We start from the raw sequence: 17,151 nt of genomic DNA, 5'->3' as shown, positions 1-17,151 counted from the left end.
TTGTTGTGCATGTGAAACATGTTTTCTTCTTTACATTCTTTATTTATCACTCTTCCCTGTACCAAACCTCCCAGAGCAACAACGTACACAAAAATAAAATTCTCTCACTTAACATGACAACGCAAAACCAGTGCAGGACGCCAGTGGTCACCATTAAGTCCATTAAGTCTACATTCAGAGAGCTTTCCTAACGTGCACACACACACACACGCACACACACGCACACAAACACACACACACGCACACAAAGTACAGCGGGTTACAAAAATTTATCACATAGAAGTCCATTAATCCAGTTTTTTACTTTCAGTACACAAAAAAACCCCCAAAAACTGTCGGCCGTAGTGTTCCTAAAAGACGGGAAATAAGAAAGTAAGTGGAAAGTAAGGAAGGTCCGTGCACACAATGTAGAGCACTTTAGGATGAAGTGGTTAGGAGCCTAAAAGCAAGGTGTTTCTCATTGATAGTGTATAAGCCAAGAAAAGCTACTTTCATGGTCTTGTGAACATTATCTTCTAAGTAAATGTTCTATTTAGTGCTTTGGTTGAGAGACGAGCAAAAAGTTGTTCTATTAGAGTCCTGTGAGTTAGTGTTGTAGCTATTTTTAGATGTTTGACAGACAGAAAGTACACAACATATTAACAGAAGGCAGCAGAGGACACTGAAGAGGGCCTGCCCTAAAAAAAAAAAAAAAAAAAAAAAAAAACTGCGACAGGGAAGAGAACAATATTTACATCAACTCTATACAACTTAATTTATAAATACATTTTTAGGTATAAATTAGAAAAATAAAACAACAAAAAGCTACCGTAGTTCAATCAGCTACTTCTACTCTCATTTTAAAATGCCAGTCTGATTATTTACCCTCTGTATATTTGGTGAAAGATAACAAAAAAAAAAAAAAAAAGGCACAGCAATGAATAATTAGAGCAATTTATCCCTGCAAATTTCTAGGAGTCACATCACTAAAAAATCCCCATCGCAACAGACATTAAAATATAAATTAAGACGATTTGTTTTCCGATAAATGAGAATTCCCACACTCAAACAGCATCTACACACTAGCATCACCACTTACAGTTTCTTCAATAAATTAAGGCTTTAAGGGGGTTTCTGCAAAGAGCTTTCTGTGACTGTCGGATGTTCAGGCAGCGCACGTCGTACAGCAGATCCAGCTGTGTCGTGCTCTCAATGTCTTAAACATGTGAGAAACAGAGTGTCTCATCTTGTTGTAGTTAAGAGCTGTTTACTGATATGTTTCATGGTTTATAAGCTCATTTAGATGCTTTGTGGCTTTCACTTATTTTAGATGTTAATATAGCCAATCACACCTGGGCTGCAACATAAGATTATCTTGATTGTGGATTAAATTAAAAACTGTTTATTTTATCCTATTAACAGTTATAATCTCAAAGGTTTAATAACATAATGAAGCAGCATTAAATCCTCACATTAAGCAGCAATGTTTTGATTTAAAAAAAAGAAAGAAAAGAAAAATAGACTATAACCGTTACTTAATCATAAAAATAGTTGCTACTGATTGTTCTGTAGTCTATAAATCAACTAAAGCTTTCAGCTCTGGATCAGCAGCACAGTTGTTGTAATTAAGCAGACGATGATCAGCATATGAACAAAGATTAAATCACTTAGATTTTTTTTTTTATTTGTTCCACTGACTGACAGCAGAAACAGAAGAATATGTAAATGAGACTAATTATAGAATGAATTTGTCTCTTCAAAAGAATTAGAGAGTAGGAGGAGAGGTTTGCTTCTGTTTCTTTACAGTTTTCACTGTAAGTCTAATAACTTAGAGCTGCAATTATTAGATAATTAATCCATTAATTGCTACCTTAAATTAAGAAGATAATTTTATGATCAATTCATCATTTCTAATCAGTCAATTTCTTAGAAAAAATGTCCAGCTTCTGCTTTTCTATGACAGTAAATTGTGGGTTTTAAGAAGCAGCGATCTACATTTTTCACCTTTTTTGACATTTTTACCTAGAATAAAAATCATTAGTTGCAGCCCTGTAACTAATCAGCTGTTTCATTACATATTAAAGTTAAAAGCCAATAAAAACAGGCATTTATATATACAGTCATTAGTGTATTTGAAGCTGCTCTGGTAAATATCAGAGCAGCTCAGGCTTGACGCAGTTGGATCTGGAGTGCTGCAGAGCGCTCTGACTGCTCCTACTAACATACTTTGTTTCCTATGTTGATGTTTTAAATGCTGAACCCCCCCTTCACACACACAAACACCCTCCACAGGCTCCTTATGTACAAGCGTGAGCCTCGCCCGCTACACGTACACCAAGTCTCGGCCCTGTGCAGCCTGACCGCCGGGCGCCTCCTGCGCCGGGCCCTCGGGGTCCGCCTCGTCCTCGTTGAGGCCGTCGTACTCGATGGGTTTGGGGCAGCTGTACGGGTGGCCGTTGTCATCGAAGAAGCGTCGGAAGGTGAACTCGTAGAAGGCGTGCTCGGGGTGCTTGCCGTTGCGGAACCAGCAGTTGAGCGTGTCGTTGAGGTTGTCCTCGCTGTCGCTGTCGCTGCTCCACAGCTTATCTGGGTCCACGGGGTCGAAGTTGGAGGTGTCCGTGGAGTGGGCGATGGTGGGGACGTAGGGCGCCGCCTGCTGCCTCTGGTCGCTGGAGAAGTCGATGTTCTTGAAGAAAGGGTGAGCTTTGATCTCGTCCGTGCCGTTCTTGCCCAGGCGGTCTTCGGGGCCGCGGCACAGTTTGACGATGAGGTCGGATGCCTCGGGGCTGAGCTTGGCCGGTGGGGGAATGTGCAGCGTGCTCTTCCAGTTTATCACCTGGTTTCGACACACACACACACACACACACACACACACAAAACATGAGAAACAAACAATGAACCCTGCTGATGTCAGAACACTGTGCTGCGGGCGCCTTGCATACCTTCAGCTGTGTCTCCAGGGGCGTGGTCGCCAAGAAGGGAGGCTGTCCTACAACCATCTCATATAAGATGACACCAACACTCCACCAATCACATAGCTGGGTGTATCCTGGAGAGGATTACAAACATTTCATATCAATCACAAAGCAAACTACGACAATTAGGAAGGTTCTGAAACAGTCGAGATTTTTTCAATTTTTTTTCAATTAAAGACTTATTCTAGATTATTCTAGACTCTTACTTTGGGTGCAGGTAAATCAGGTTTTTGGCTTCAAATATGGACACCACTTTATAGAACAGAAAACCAGCCTCTTTAGCTTTGATCTACTGTACCTGTACGCAGGAGCACTTCTGGTGCAATGTAGTTAGGCGTCCCCACCAGTGAGTGGGCCAGACAGCGCTGGTGCTGCCTGGCCTTCCTTCTCTCCAGAGGCTTCAGACGGTCTGTGCAGCGACAGTTGGTCGGATCCTCCCATTCCTTACTGAAGTCCATGCTGTCCTGCCTCACATGGTCCCCTGGAAACACATCACAGCAGCACAACGCTCATTAGTGACTGTGTTCATACTGATCACAGTGACTGGACACGCACTAACAAACATTTGGCATGTGTTTGGAGAGGCGTTCAAAGACATTCAGGTTTTTAGACTGAAACTATGATGTTTTTTTTTGGTTTTTCAACTCAAACTTCCAACAGTAGTAGAAGTATCTAAATGCTGATTCACACTGTGGCAAATGTATTCTTGGCTTGAAGCCAAATTACACTGACAGTAGCTCTGTGCCAGCAATTTTAAGACAGTGATAAAATTTAGTGTATTCAATCATAATAAAACAATTATTTGAAGTATCAATCAATTATAATTTCTCTGGTGACATATTCAAATAGCTTGTTTTATTTACAAAACAGATTAAAAAAAAAAAAAGATATTCAGTTTACTATCATATATGATAAAGAAAATAATCAAGTCCTCCCATTTGAGGAGATGAAACTAGTGCATGTTTGACAGTATTATTATTATTGTTGATATTGGAATTAAAGGATTATTAAAATAGTTTCCCTCTATTTATCATCAGTTTGTAATGTAAACTTTCTGGTCTCTTTTTAAACATGGAGCCAGTGACCTACATACCAACTGTGTGATGTTTGACAGATGTATTCATCGATACAATACACACACCTCAAGACTTTAAGCCTACATGACACTCTGCTCAACACTAACACAATGACAACAGTCAGGATGGTATTTGTGAGCATACATTTTTGACAATTCACATTCAAGTCATTTTTTAAAGCTAAAATGAGCTGGTTCTAGTTTCTCAAATGTGAAATGTGAATATTATATATATTTATATATGTGTGTGAATATTTGCTGGTTCTGATGGTTAACTCAATATTTTGAAGACATCAAATTTACCTCTGGAAAATTGTGATTTATTGACCCAGCAATCAATAAAGACAACCATCAACAGATTCATTAATAATCAGTCATTATACTACAGGTAAATTGATTAAGCTCTTTCTTTTCCTTTAGACATTGTTTTAATACAGGACTTTATGCTACTTTAAAACATCTACTCTAGATTAAAGGGGGAATTTGACATTTTTTACGACGTGTCAGAGTTATTAAGACACTGATACCCACCACTCTGGTAATACTTGGAGTCGTGCGTCCAGCGGAAGCCAGTGCACAGGCCGAAGTCGGTCAGCTTAATGTGTCCGTCTCGGTCTATGAGGATGTTGTCTGGCTTGATGTCTCGGTGAATGAAGCCCATCTTGTGGACGCTCTCCACAGCGCAGGTGAGCTCGGCGATGTAGAAATGCGCCAGCTCTTCTTTGAAGATGCCGAGCCGGATGAGGAGGCTCATCATGTCTCCTCCGGGGATGTACTCCATCACGAAGTATAGGTTGTCTCTGTCTTGGAAGGAGTAGTAGAGACGCACCACCCACTCGTTGTCGGCCTCGGCCAGGATGTCCCTCTCGGCTTTGACGTGGGCCACCTGGTTCCTCAGCAGCACGTCTTTCTTACGGAGCGTCTTCATGGCGTAGAGCGCTCCTGTGTCCTCTTTTCTGGCCAGGCACACCTCGCCGAAGGCCCCGATGCCGAGGGTCTTGATTCGTTTGAACATGCATTTATCCATCTTGGCTCGCTTTAGCCGGATGTAGTTGGACTCTTTCTGGCAGAGCATCATACGCATCTGCTCTTGAGCTTCTGAAGACAAACCCACCTGAGCCCGGGACACAATCAGAGGCATTAAACACCATAAATATACTTAAATGGTCTCAAAAAAACTGCACATAAACACACATCTATTTCTGGTTAGATATTAACTGACATTAAGAGAAAAACAACTCATGAAAATCAGTGCAAAATACAACCAAAATACACCATAAATGCAAACACATTGTTCCAGTATAGTTTAGTGTAAAATAAAATGCACAAGCAGTGTCATGATCAGTGAGATGGATGACATGGAGCCAACATGCCAACATGCTTTCATTAGAGGATGTAAAATACAGACACACACGTCTCTCAAACAACAGCTTACTTGAATAACTGATGTGTGTGTGTGTGTGTGTGACTTTGTGTGTGTCACAGGACAGCAGAGATACCTTTACCTTTCAGATCAGCTGTTAGTGATAGCGAGGAGAGAAATGAAGAGAGAAAGAAAGCTGAGAAAAATATAAAGCAGCTTGGGGAAAAAAGACATTTCAGAGAGAGATAATACAGTGATGGTAAGATAGTAAAAAAGGGAGAGAAAATGTTTGGAATAAAAGGGGAAGGTACATTTTTTAAATATTATCCTCTAACTGTGTTGACTCATTAAGAAAAACATTGGTTGTGTATTTTTTAATTTTTATTTCTCACCCTCTGCATCTCGCTCTCCAGCTGTTTCCTCCGTCTGATCCTCTGCTGGTGGTTCTTCAGGATGTTCTCTACGTGCTGCTCCATGAAGAACTTGAAAGCCTGGGGGGAGTACAGAGCGATCCTGCCAGACTCTCCCCTCGGCTCCTCGTCTTTCTTGTTGCGCCTCACGGGAACGGGCGACGTCGTGATCTGCTTCTTCTCCTTCTCCTTCTCTGTGGCCGCTGTGTTTTCTGGATTCTCTGCCGGCTTCTCTCGTGCATTGTCTCCACCGCCGCCCGCCTCCTCTTCAGCGGGCTCCTCCCTCCTATTAACCCCCGGGTCGTACGCAGGCGGGGAGGGCCCTGCTTGCTGTTGACGGAGGCGCTTCGGGTAGGGCGGAGGAGGCCCCTGGTAGCTGGGTACTTCTGCTACTACGGGAATCTGAGGGACGGGGGCTGGAGGTTCTGGGTAGGCTGGTGCGGCTTGAGGTGGCGGAGCCTGCTGCATCCACGGGGGGTGCGTGGGGGCGACGGCGGTGTGCAGCTCGGGTTTCTGGACGCGCATGCTTTTGACCGGCTGCAGGATGGGAGCCTGCGTGATGGCGGTGACGGTGGTGGCGGAGGGCTGCGAGTTGGCCGGGTGCGCCTGTCTGCCGTTCAGCTGGTGGTTGTTGAAGGAGTTGGAGCGCACCGGCATGTTGTGCTGCCACGACGGGGACAGGTCCTGGTTGCTGCTGTTGCCGGAGGAAGACGGGGGCTGGTTGGGGGACCAGGACTGAGGAGGAGCTATGTTGTACATGTCGAGGTTGTGGCTGTTTCGGTTGGGGACCATCATAGACTGAGGGATGTTCCCGCCGTTGACGTAAGACGGAGAGGACGCCGGTCCTCCTGTCTGCATCTGCTGGTCAGTGGGACTGTGCCGGTTGCTCTGGTTGACCGGGTAGGGGGGAGGAGGCTGCCTGTTCCCCCCTGCCATGTAATCTGGCTGAGGAGAGCTATTCTGAGACCAGCTGGGTGGAAAGCTAAACTTATTCCCCCCGGAGCTCTGCATGATGATAGGCTGGTGACCCACAGGCACGGGGCTGATGCCTCGCTGATTCTGAGGGGCGGGAGCTGGGTACACATCAGGCCAGGCCCCCTGAGGTACCGGAGAGATGCGAGGCACGAGATATTCCATGTTACCGGAGTAGCGCTTGGTTGACGGGTTGTTGTCCCAGGATGGAGCGGGAGGCATGGGACCCCGGTTCGGTGGAGGTGTGACGCTGCGCACCTGAGGCGGCAGGGGAGGGTTGACTCTCTGGCTGTTGCCCGGGTGACCCTGTGGGAAGGCGGGAGGCGGGCCGGGGCTGTCGGAGCGGTAAATAATTCCATCCACCATGATGGGGCCGTGTCGAGGGGCCAAAGACTCCTTGGAGCCCTTCCAGCTCGGCCGCCGCAGCACAGCCTGCTGCATGTGAGAAGAACCTACGCACAAAAAACAAAACAAAAACATGTAATCATAAACATACTGAAGCTTATTCATAAGAAAGGAGGACACATTTTAAATTGACCAAAACCATAAAATATTGGACCGAAACAATTATTACTACGACTGATCATAATTTTAATGTTTGTACCTTATGACAACATTTAAAACACAACAGTGGTTTTCTATGGGATGAGCCAAATAAATGAAACCATGTACATCTATGTTTTGAAGCCTTGTGTTATAAAATAGAGCTAAACATAGTTCAGCTTTTCAGATGGAGCATTATTATTGTTTGAATTCTTATTTGAGCCAGCAGCCAACAGACCATATCCATAACACAGTCTGTTATGAATAGAAAAGATTACTTGAAGCACTACCTCATAGCTGAAATAATCAAAACAAAACTTATATTTAATACTAAATTCAACAGATCTAAGTTAGTCTTTTCCACGTACTTCATTGTTGTGTGTAAAAATGATACAAATGCTCATATGGGAGCAGAGAGCTGTTGCCAAATCTCAGCATTTAAATGAGAAAGTACGATGTGTTAAATTGTTATTAAGTGTCATAAACACTTGGCTACAGAATTTAATTACGCTGTGTTTACTTTTGATAGTAGTTCAGTTTAATAAGAGACCTGCGACAGTTGTCAAAACATAAAAATACATCTGTTGATACTATGGCGGTTGCCAACGTGGTGTAATTAACGCCCCTCCTTGAGAGTATTATTAGCGACATTATAAATGAAAAAGCAAACCACTAAGCTTCCTCCAACAATAGCTGCAGTGAATCATGCTGCGTGTCAGCAGGTGTTGTCATCTCTTAAACATCCGGAAAGCAATATTATGATTTAATGAATACGCCTGGATTCAAGATAAAAGGAGAGGAAAGCGTGGAAGTATACCCAGTGCAGTGGATTGTTTTCCTACCTGGGGCTTTCAGGCATGTAGTGTTGGGGTTGGAAACCATCTGTTCCCTCATTGAGTCCTGGTAGGTCACCTTCCCCATGTAGTCTATAGTTGCCCCCATACTGCGACTGATAGGCTGCTGAAAGACAAGAAAGAACAGTTTAGAATCTGTGTGTGACAAGATGGAAAATAAGATGTAACACATGATAATCACTTTGCTAAAACAGTTCTTTATTGGCTTGTATGGTCACATGAATGAACTACAATTCAACGCCAATTCAAGCAATTAATAGTCATTTTCTTTAGCAACTCATTAGAGCTGCAATGATTTTAACTGTTTTAATAGTTTGGAGTCATTTTTAAAGAGAAAAAAAAGCTAAATCCTCTGATTCCAGCTAGTCAAATGTGATTATTTTCTCTTTACTTTGGACTTCTAAGACCGTGGACTGTTGTTTGGACAAAAGAAGACATTTAAAGACGTCATATTGGGCTTTAGGAAACAGTAATTGACATATTTCACAATTTTCTGACATTTTATAGACCAAACACCTAAGAAAATTACTAAGATTTATCCTCATTGGCTGCAGCCCCACAATTCATCTGAAGATTATTTTATCAACTAATCAATTCATTGTTTAAAGTCTATAAAATGTTACAAAATAGTGAAATATGTCAATCACAATCTCCTAGAGCCTAAGGTGATGTTTTCCACAGTCTACAACAGATTCAATTTACAATGTTATGTAACAGAAAGGCAGCAAATTGGATATTTTCTTAGAGCTTTTTCTTAACAAAACAGCTGATCTTGAACCATCAATCAGGTAGTTGATAAATCCACCAATCCCTGCAAGTTTTTGCTTCCAGACATTACAATTTTAGTATCTATCAGATCCAGCTGAGTCCTACTAGACTGCCACCTGTAACATATCCCTCAAAACAAATGCCATATGAGAAACTAGTTTTGTGAACTGCTCCGGCTCGTCATTCCACTTCACATATTTCTAATGTTTAAAATAATTCTCCCATAAACAAAAGTTGCGACACGTTAATTCTCCATGGCGGAGTTATGCGCAGAGTGACATTCCTCCGAAATCCTTCACAACAACAAACCTGTCTGTGTGACAAACCAAACACTCCTCTCACCTCCTCAAACCCAGTGCACTGCTGCTCCAGCTGCATGTGTTTGTTCCCCTCTGCTGAAGAGCCTGAAGTGCCGGGCTCATTGGCAAAAGGCATCAGGGACTTGCGGATCTCCTGTAAAGCCTTCTGATAGTTGTGTTTGGGGTTGCTGGAGCGCCCCTGTTGCCTCGGGTCCTCTGAGAGCATTTTCCCAGCTCCGCCAATGTCCACTTTAGGTGGGTCAGAGGGCTTGGACAAGTTCCGCAGGCTGTTTCTGATTTCCTGCAGCATTTGTTGGCTGTTGCCGCTGCAGTTGCTGGCGGGAAACGTTTTGGGTCTCATCTGTCTGTATCCTTCGGGTTTCTCCCCCCTCTTCATGTAAGAGCATGTATGACTACGATGATGGGGATGAAGAGGATGACACTCAGTCCAGGGCTGCAGCACAGGGGGAGGGGGGTGGGGGGTGGCAGGGGGTCTCTGGAGTCTCACTTCAAATCTGCATGATGCTGACACAAGTGTGCAACATCAATCTGTGATGAGAAAGCATTCAAAGAATCTGTCATGTTACCAAACAGGTTTGACAAATGTGATGTACTATAGAGATGATACACTACCAAATAAACCCTGCAGTATATTACATTATTACTAGTCAGACATTGGTCACTTTTGATAGCTAGAGTTTTAATTAACTGCTTTGACGTTTAACTTTAAGCTCCATTTGGTTAACTGAGCTTTAAAGTAGAGAAACCTGCTGGAATAAGTAAATGACTCCATCACAATACAAGAGTCCGTTCACTTGTTCGCGTCGTTAGCACTGCGCGCTAACAGAGAGCTACATCAGAGCAGAACCCCCTTATTTAAAGTGTGCTCACATTCAACATTGTTTGCCACATTTGCCCCAAATATCTCCAACCCACAGCGACGCATGAGCTGCATACTAGACTCTTCTTAAGTTGCATGCAACCAAGCGGCGCAGCAGAGCCTCCGCGGCCTGCGCGTTAAAGGCGTCCATTAGCTGCTAAAAGCTAACCCAACAACCGTTAGCTCCGTTAGACAACTTACCGCACTCGGTAGCTCACACTTCCCGCCTCTCTTTTTCCTATTTTGACAACAAGCGAGAGAGTTCCTCGACCTTTCTCGGCGACAAGGACGCAATTTTAACTTAAAATGTCCTCGTTATGCCGAGCTGGCTTGCTCCTTGTCGTGTTGAATTCCTGGGATGTCTGAATGACAAGTACAACAGCAACAAGCTGCGCACAGAAGCAGCGCAGACACATCCGGTTAGTGTTGTTTTCACACTGTGTTATGCTCAATATGAGCAGTGTGAACAGGAGGGGAGATTACAGCAAGAAAAACCTGTTTCAGTACTCATTTAAGCAGCTGACTGTTGTTTTGTGACACACTTAAAAAACACTTAAATGTGTCTTTAAAGTGAAAGAGGCATCACGATATTATCTATTCTACAAAAACTTAACTTGACATTTAAATTATTGTAGGTAAACTTTCTCCAACGTATGTGTTATGTGTGTGTTGTTATCTCCAGTTCTGTGTATTTATTCAGGATGCTAATGTTAATTTAAATATGTTCTTCTGACTGCATGGTTATTTTGTTTGAAAAACCTCCCTCCAAACTTCTTGATTGAAACTAAAAAACACAGCACTTTATCAACTTTAACTTTGAAAGAAAAACGGAAGTGGATCTAGAGGTGGACTGTTGTGGTGAAATGTTGCAAACTTCACATCAGGTACCCGGATGCAGCTGCTTTTTTTTTTTTTGCACCATCCTTCTCTTCATCACTGGACCATCCATTCACCTTGTAGCAGCTGGACAACAGTGCTTTGACTTTTTATTTTTTATTTCAGGTTAGGTCATTTGAACATATTGTGACTACAATCTTTGACAATAAGGTGACTGTTGGATTCCTTAAATGTCTACATCAACAAAACAGTAAATGGATGCATGACACATTCGTATAAAGGCTTTTTATTCATTTATTTCCCAACATTTTCTGAATGACGTCTATACAAAAGTACTGTTGAGTTGAAATGTGTTTGGAATGATTCACGCATGAAGATCCATTAATTCAACTGTAACAGAAGTGCACTGATAAATGTATCTGCAACGTTGTATCACAAACACAAAAATAACCCATGTCAGAACCATAAATTTGAGCATAAAGAAATGTTCAAAAGTATAGTTAAAATAATTAATTGCTTTCTCTGACTTACATTTAAAGCTAATTAACTGATCTTCATCCACATCTTCTAAACCGAGACCTGTCTGTTGACAAAAATAGCCTCTCCGTCAGTCCCGCAGACGAGACATTGTCCGAGTACGTCCAAGCTGTTGACGGACAGTGTCTGGCTGGGCAGCATGTGAGTGGTCTCCAGGCGACCTTTACTGGAGTCTCCACTGAGCCAGGTGTTGATGAGGGACTGGTTCCCTCCAGCTGGGGCCATGGCACTGCGGGATAGCATACTGTTGTTCCTGCCACCTGAAGATACAACAGGTGACAATTAAAAAAAACTACCTCAATTAATATTTTAGAAAATTACTGAACTATAATTATGTTGGTGTATAATGTTCTAAGCATGCCAAGCCTGATAGAGAGCTACAGATAACCAAAAACTAACTGACTCAGTGTTTTCACAATCGCTCTGACAAATAAAAGATAACAGCTGTGGTTTTACGACTAAGAGTAAGATATATAAATATCCTGTGATTAAGATTGAAGATACAGTGCGTATCATATGATATTGCTGTCATGCAGAGTTGTCAGATCTTGATTTAACCGTTTTCTGAATAAACTTGCGTGACGTTTCTGGGAGGCAAGAGGTAACTAATGACATCCCAACCCATGTGATTTAAAGAGCCGGCCTGCACTCACTGATATTGGTAGTAAACTGATGTCTTATGGATCAACCATGGACCAGTTTTTTTAAGGATTTTTCATTGGAGGGCCATTAAGCAGCACTGTAGAAACACTATATTTCTTATAGATTTCTAATTCTTTTTCAGGTTGTATCTGCAGACAAGTGCCAATTACTATTTATAAATGATGACTAACAGTTTCAGGTTCTTTTAATAGTCATCTGGCTAAAAATGACTCGCACAAATATTTGTTCTGTGTTGCAATTTGAGACTAGAGATGTACTTTGTTATCCACACAGAAGTAGTACTATTGTTATTGTTTTTTTTTGTTTTTTTAAGATTTTGTTGGCATAGACGCCTTTATTAATCAGTAGATCGACAGGAAACATGGGAGAGAGAGAGGGGGGTGACATGCAGTAAAGGACCTCCGATCGGGATTCGAACCGGGGTCGGCTGCGTATATGGCATGCTCTCTAACCACTCGACCACCTGCGCGCCCACTATTGTTATTGTTGTTGTTGCTTTAGGAAGAAAAGGGAATAAACACGCTGTTTCTGTTCAGCTGCCACCTATTTTTGTGTGCGAAACATAAATCTGTTTTGGCCAAACAGGCTAAAGTTGTGGAATTCACACACTAAAATTTAATTTCTGAAGATGTAATTTCAGCCCCATGCACTGTTCAAATAGCATGGTATATGGTATAGCACAGTGTTAACACCTCTCTTCCAGCGGGGACAGTACAGAAGTAACTATATGATTTGGATTTAAATGAGCCTTGTATATAAATGTTACCTACAGGACATTTATGAAGAATCGTGTAAAGGTTTTGATGCAAATTAGTAGTATCAAAACATCAGGTTTTGTTAGGGGGCAAAATATATTTTCTGGAGGGCTGGATTTGGCCCACGGGTCGCTATTTGGCTACCACTGCATAATGGCACAGATGGCTCTAATATCCTCTTCAATAGTAAAGTGCTGTTTCTTTGCTGCAAGGTGTAGCTTATTATAGCGTGTGTCATCTCACCACTTGCAGAAATGAATAGCAGTTACAGAATAATAGTGCTACAGAATAATAATAGTGTTGCAGAATTATAGTGCTGAAGTATCTATAAAAGTTGTCATCATATAACAGACTTGCCTTGTAAGAAGGAAGGCATGTCTGATTGTGAGGATGTCTCCCAGTGCAGCAGCGAGCCGTCCTCTGAGCATGTGAACAGATGATCTGGGTTGGTTGGGTGGAAGTGGACTTCCCACACTGTCAAGAAAAAAACAAAGCATTACGAACATGCATCTTCTCTTCAAAATTAATATTTAAAATTTAAAAAACTGGTTAATGAATGACTATGCCTGAAATAAAATCTTACTTTCAGCACAGTGAGCCTCCATAAGTGAGAAGGGTGTGTTGCCTTGTCTCACATCCCAGACACAGAGCATGCCGTCCTGGCCTCCTGTGGCCACGATGTGCTGCTGGTTCGGATGTCTGTCCACGCAGTGCAGAGGAACTCTATCCCCTGACCTGGAACAAAAACTATGTATTAGAGTTTTTCATAATAATAAAAAGAAGACAGATTGGATTTCCTTTTTCATTTTTTGCTCACAGGGAAAGGATCTGGGATGGTGTGTTGCTTTGTTGTCTGAAATCCCACAGCTTCAACTGGCCGATGGAGTTCACTGTCAAGATCTCTGTTGTCCTCAGGTACGTCACGGCATGAATTGTGCTGCTGTCTGCATTCTCTAGAAATGATTACACAGTCCAATCATACGTTACTCACTCCTTGAATCCATTCACAGGTGTATCACATGCTAAAACATGATAATACCGTGTGTATACCTATGATTCTAGTGATTCCTTCATGATCAGCCCTGAAGACAATGATTTTGCCATCTTCACCCACTGTGACGATCTCTGGGCTGCTGCACACAACACCAGTACAAGGAGCGTTGTCACAGGGGTAACTATGTGCTCTTGGCCAATGTTGAGAAACTGATATTGTCTGCAGTGAAAGAGAAGACGTAGGAAAACAGATTATTTACCAAACCGCAAGTATGCTACATATCCAGTTTAACAGTTTGTCCAACATTCTGGACAAACAACTGCATCATATTTGTGTCGCCTAAAGACAGTCTGCTAGACTGCTAGTCTGCTAGACTGTCTTTAGTCAAATTCCTTTGTTAACCAGGGTTTATAATGAAGTCATAAATAACAGTCTATACATAAAAATACATACATAAAAATCAAGTTAGTCAGTTTGTAGAATTATATGCCTGAACCACAGAATAGATATATAGAAGAAAACATACAAAAGTCTGTCCACGGTCTGCTCTCAATGGTTGTAATGTACTGGTTAAGTTGTCCCCATGTTATATGAATTCCCTCTTGCATATACTGGATCTGGACAGGCTGCCTGTAACAGTGACTCGGATATTTGAAAGATATGACTCAGCCAGTTTGTACCTGACTGTTTTGGTGGTGGCGGTAGATGGTGACAGCTCCAGTAGATGATGCTGTGACGATTCTGTCTTGGTCCAGAAACTGTTAAATATTAACAAAACAGAAGTAAAATTAGTCCTGGACTCTAAGAAAAAAAGGTATTCATCACAAGAAGCAACATTAGTAACAGATTGATCAGCCGATTATTTTTTTGACTAATCGATTAATTGTCTTCTCTATTAAACACCAGAAAATAAAGAAAATGTCTGCTGTAATTTCTTATAGCTCAAGGTGACGTTTTCAAATGTCTCATTTTTGAGATGAGATTTGCATGATCCTGTTACAACAAGTTTTTCTGTGCAATAAATACAATGACATAGACTAATTCCTTATTATTTTGTACTTACTACTAATATCATCTTGTTTCTTTTAAAAAGACCAAGCTAATTAATTGCTCAAGTGCTCCTTTCAAATCACAATAAACAGCTGAAGTGTCCTGTCATATTTACACTGGTCTCCATGAGTGACTTACTTGAAGATCCAGAACATCTCCATCATGCTTGTGCTCACATAAAAGCTGTGGTTCTCCTTCAAATCCATCTTCCATACCAAGAATTCCATGATTCCCAATGGACCAAAAAGAAATCTTGTTGTCCTGGAATAAACACAAACATGGGTCATTAAAAGTCCAATCATTTGAGGTTGTTTTAATTATCACAATGTAAAGCAAAGAAGAAAAGACAACCAGAATTTACCAGAATGACATAAGTTTAATCAGTTGTCATGGTAACCAGTGGTGGAAGAAGTACTCTGATCCTTCACTGATTGATAAAAGCACCAATACAGCAATATAAAAATACTTAATTACAAGCAAAAGTACTGCATGAAAAATCCCACTTTAGTAAAAGTACTGCAGTATTATGAGCTTGATGTAGTATGCAGTATTACAGTAAACGTACTGCAGTATTATGAGTGATGTAGTATGCAGTATTACAGTAAAAGTACTGCAGTATTATGAGTGATGTAGTATGCAGTATTATAGTAAACGTACTGCAGTATTATGAGTGATGTAGTATGCAGTATTACAGTAAAAGTACTGCAGTATTATGAGTGATGTAGTATGCAGTATTATAGTAAACGTACTGCAGTATTATGAGTGATCTAGTAAGCAGTATTACAGTAAAAGTACTGCAGTATTATGAGTGATGTAGTATGCAGTATTATAGTAAACGTACTGCAGTATTATGAGCTTGATGTAGTATGCAGTATTACAGTAAACGTACTGCAGTATTATGAGTGATCTAGTATGCAGTATTACAGTAAAAGTACTGCAGTATTATGAGTGATGTAGTATGCAGTATTATAGTAAACGTACTGCAGTATTATGAGTGATGTAGTATGCAGTATTACAGTAAAAGTACTGCAGTATTATGAGTGATGTAGTATGCAGTATTATAGTAAACGTACTGCAGTATTATGAGTGATGTAGTATGCAGTATTACAGTAAAAGTACTGCAGTATTATGAGTGATGTAGTAAGCAGTATTACAGTAAAAGTACTGCAGTATTATGAGTGATGTAGTATGCAGTATTACAGTAAAAGTACTGCAGTATTATGAGTGATGTAGTATGCAGTATTACAGTAAAAGTACTGCAGTATTATGAGTGATGTAGTATGCAGTATTACAGTAAAAGTACTGCAGTATTATGAGTGATGCAGTATGCAGTATTACAGTAAAATTGCTGCAGTATTATGAGTGATGTAGTATGCAGTATTACAGTAAAAGTACTGCAGTATTATGAGTGATGTAGTATGCAGTATTACAGTAAAAGTAGTGATATATTATTATATATGACATCATTAGATTATTAATAGTGAAGCTTCAGTGTTAGAGCAGCATGTTACTGTTGTAGCTGCTGGAGGTGGAGCTAGTTTACACTACTTTATATACAGTTAGTGAGTTTAGTCCAGTGGTTTAAAGTTTAAGTATCTCAAAACTATACTTAGGTACACTACTTGAGTAAAATGTACTTCGTTACTTTGCTCCACTGACCGAAATGACAGTGAACATATCTACAGTCATGCTCTGACAGTAACAACGCGTGTAAGCACAACAAACAACAAATAGTAAAATCACATCAAATAAGATATGAACATTATTAACAACCAACCTCGTTGTCCCACGAGCCTGCCGCAAAGATATCAGGTTGCTGTAGAGACGAATGTGATACTGGCCTCCATCTCGTTTTACTGATTTTCTGGGACACGTATTTAGCATTTACACACGCCATGAAAATACAAAGAGTTTCTCCCACTTTAAATGAAATAAAAGATAAAGGGTACTAGCTTAGCATTCATGGGCACACCGCAGTGTACGCGCCTCCTGGTTCATACGTAACTACGGTGGCCCAATAAGGTCAAACAACCACATCAACCGATCGTTTCTGTATGGGATTAAATTCGTGTCATAATAATTGGACAAATCCCTCAGGAATCAAACATACACTGAAATAAATAAAAATAAAAATAATATTAATACCTGAAAAATATTAAAACTACAGCTTTTAGTCTGGCTCAACATCTCAGCCAGC

General features: G+C 41.1%; 2 protein-coding genes across 2 annotated transcripts; both read right to left on the bottom strand.

The window, feature by feature from the left end:
- lats1 (large tumor suppressor kinase 1) lies at window positions 1–9,712 on the bottom strand. Its single transcript, XM_053336987.1, has 7 exons — window positions 9,282–9,712; window positions 8,160–8,277; window positions 5,785–7,226; window positions 4,561–5,143; window positions 3,253–3,435; window positions 2,922–3,028; window positions 1–2,815 (listed from the first exon to the last, which is right to left on the bottom strand). The coding sequence occupies exons 1-7, from the start codon at window positions 9,633–9,635 to the stop codon at window positions 2,303–2,305; spliced, it is 3,300 nt and encodes a 1,099-aa protein (XP_053192962.1). The 5' UTR covers window positions 9,636–9,712; the 3' UTR covers window positions 1–2,302.
- A 1,519-nt stretch (window positions 9,713–11,231) lies between these two features.
- On the bottom strand, window positions 11,232–16,936 carry nup43 (nucleoporin 43). Its single transcript, XM_053337006.1, has 8 exons — window positions 16,732–16,936; window positions 15,093–15,215; window positions 14,585–14,662; window positions 13,961–14,123; window positions 13,728–13,863; window positions 13,494–13,645; window positions 13,268–13,384; window positions 11,232–11,752 (listed from the first exon to the last, which is right to left on the bottom strand). The coding sequence occupies exons 1-8, from the start codon at window positions 16,849–16,851 to the stop codon at window positions 11,523–11,525; spliced, it is 1,119 nt and encodes a 372-aa protein (XP_053192981.1). The 5' UTR covers window positions 16,852–16,936; the 3' UTR covers window positions 11,232–11,522.
- Between the last annotated feature and the right edge of the window lie 215 nt (window positions 16,937–17,151).

The sequence above is a fragment of the Scomber japonicus genome, chromosome 17 (assembly GCF_027409825.1).
Source record: "Scomber japonicus isolate fScoJap1 chromosome 17, fScoJap1.pri, whole genome shotgun sequence".
In the NCBI taxonomy this organism is placed as follows: domain Eukaryota; kingdom Metazoa; phylum Chordata; class Actinopteri; order Scombriformes; family Scombridae; genus Scomber; species Scomber japonicus.
The sequence above is the reverse complement of the archived record's forward strand: the minus strand, read 5'-3'. Positions and strand labels throughout refer to the sequence as shown.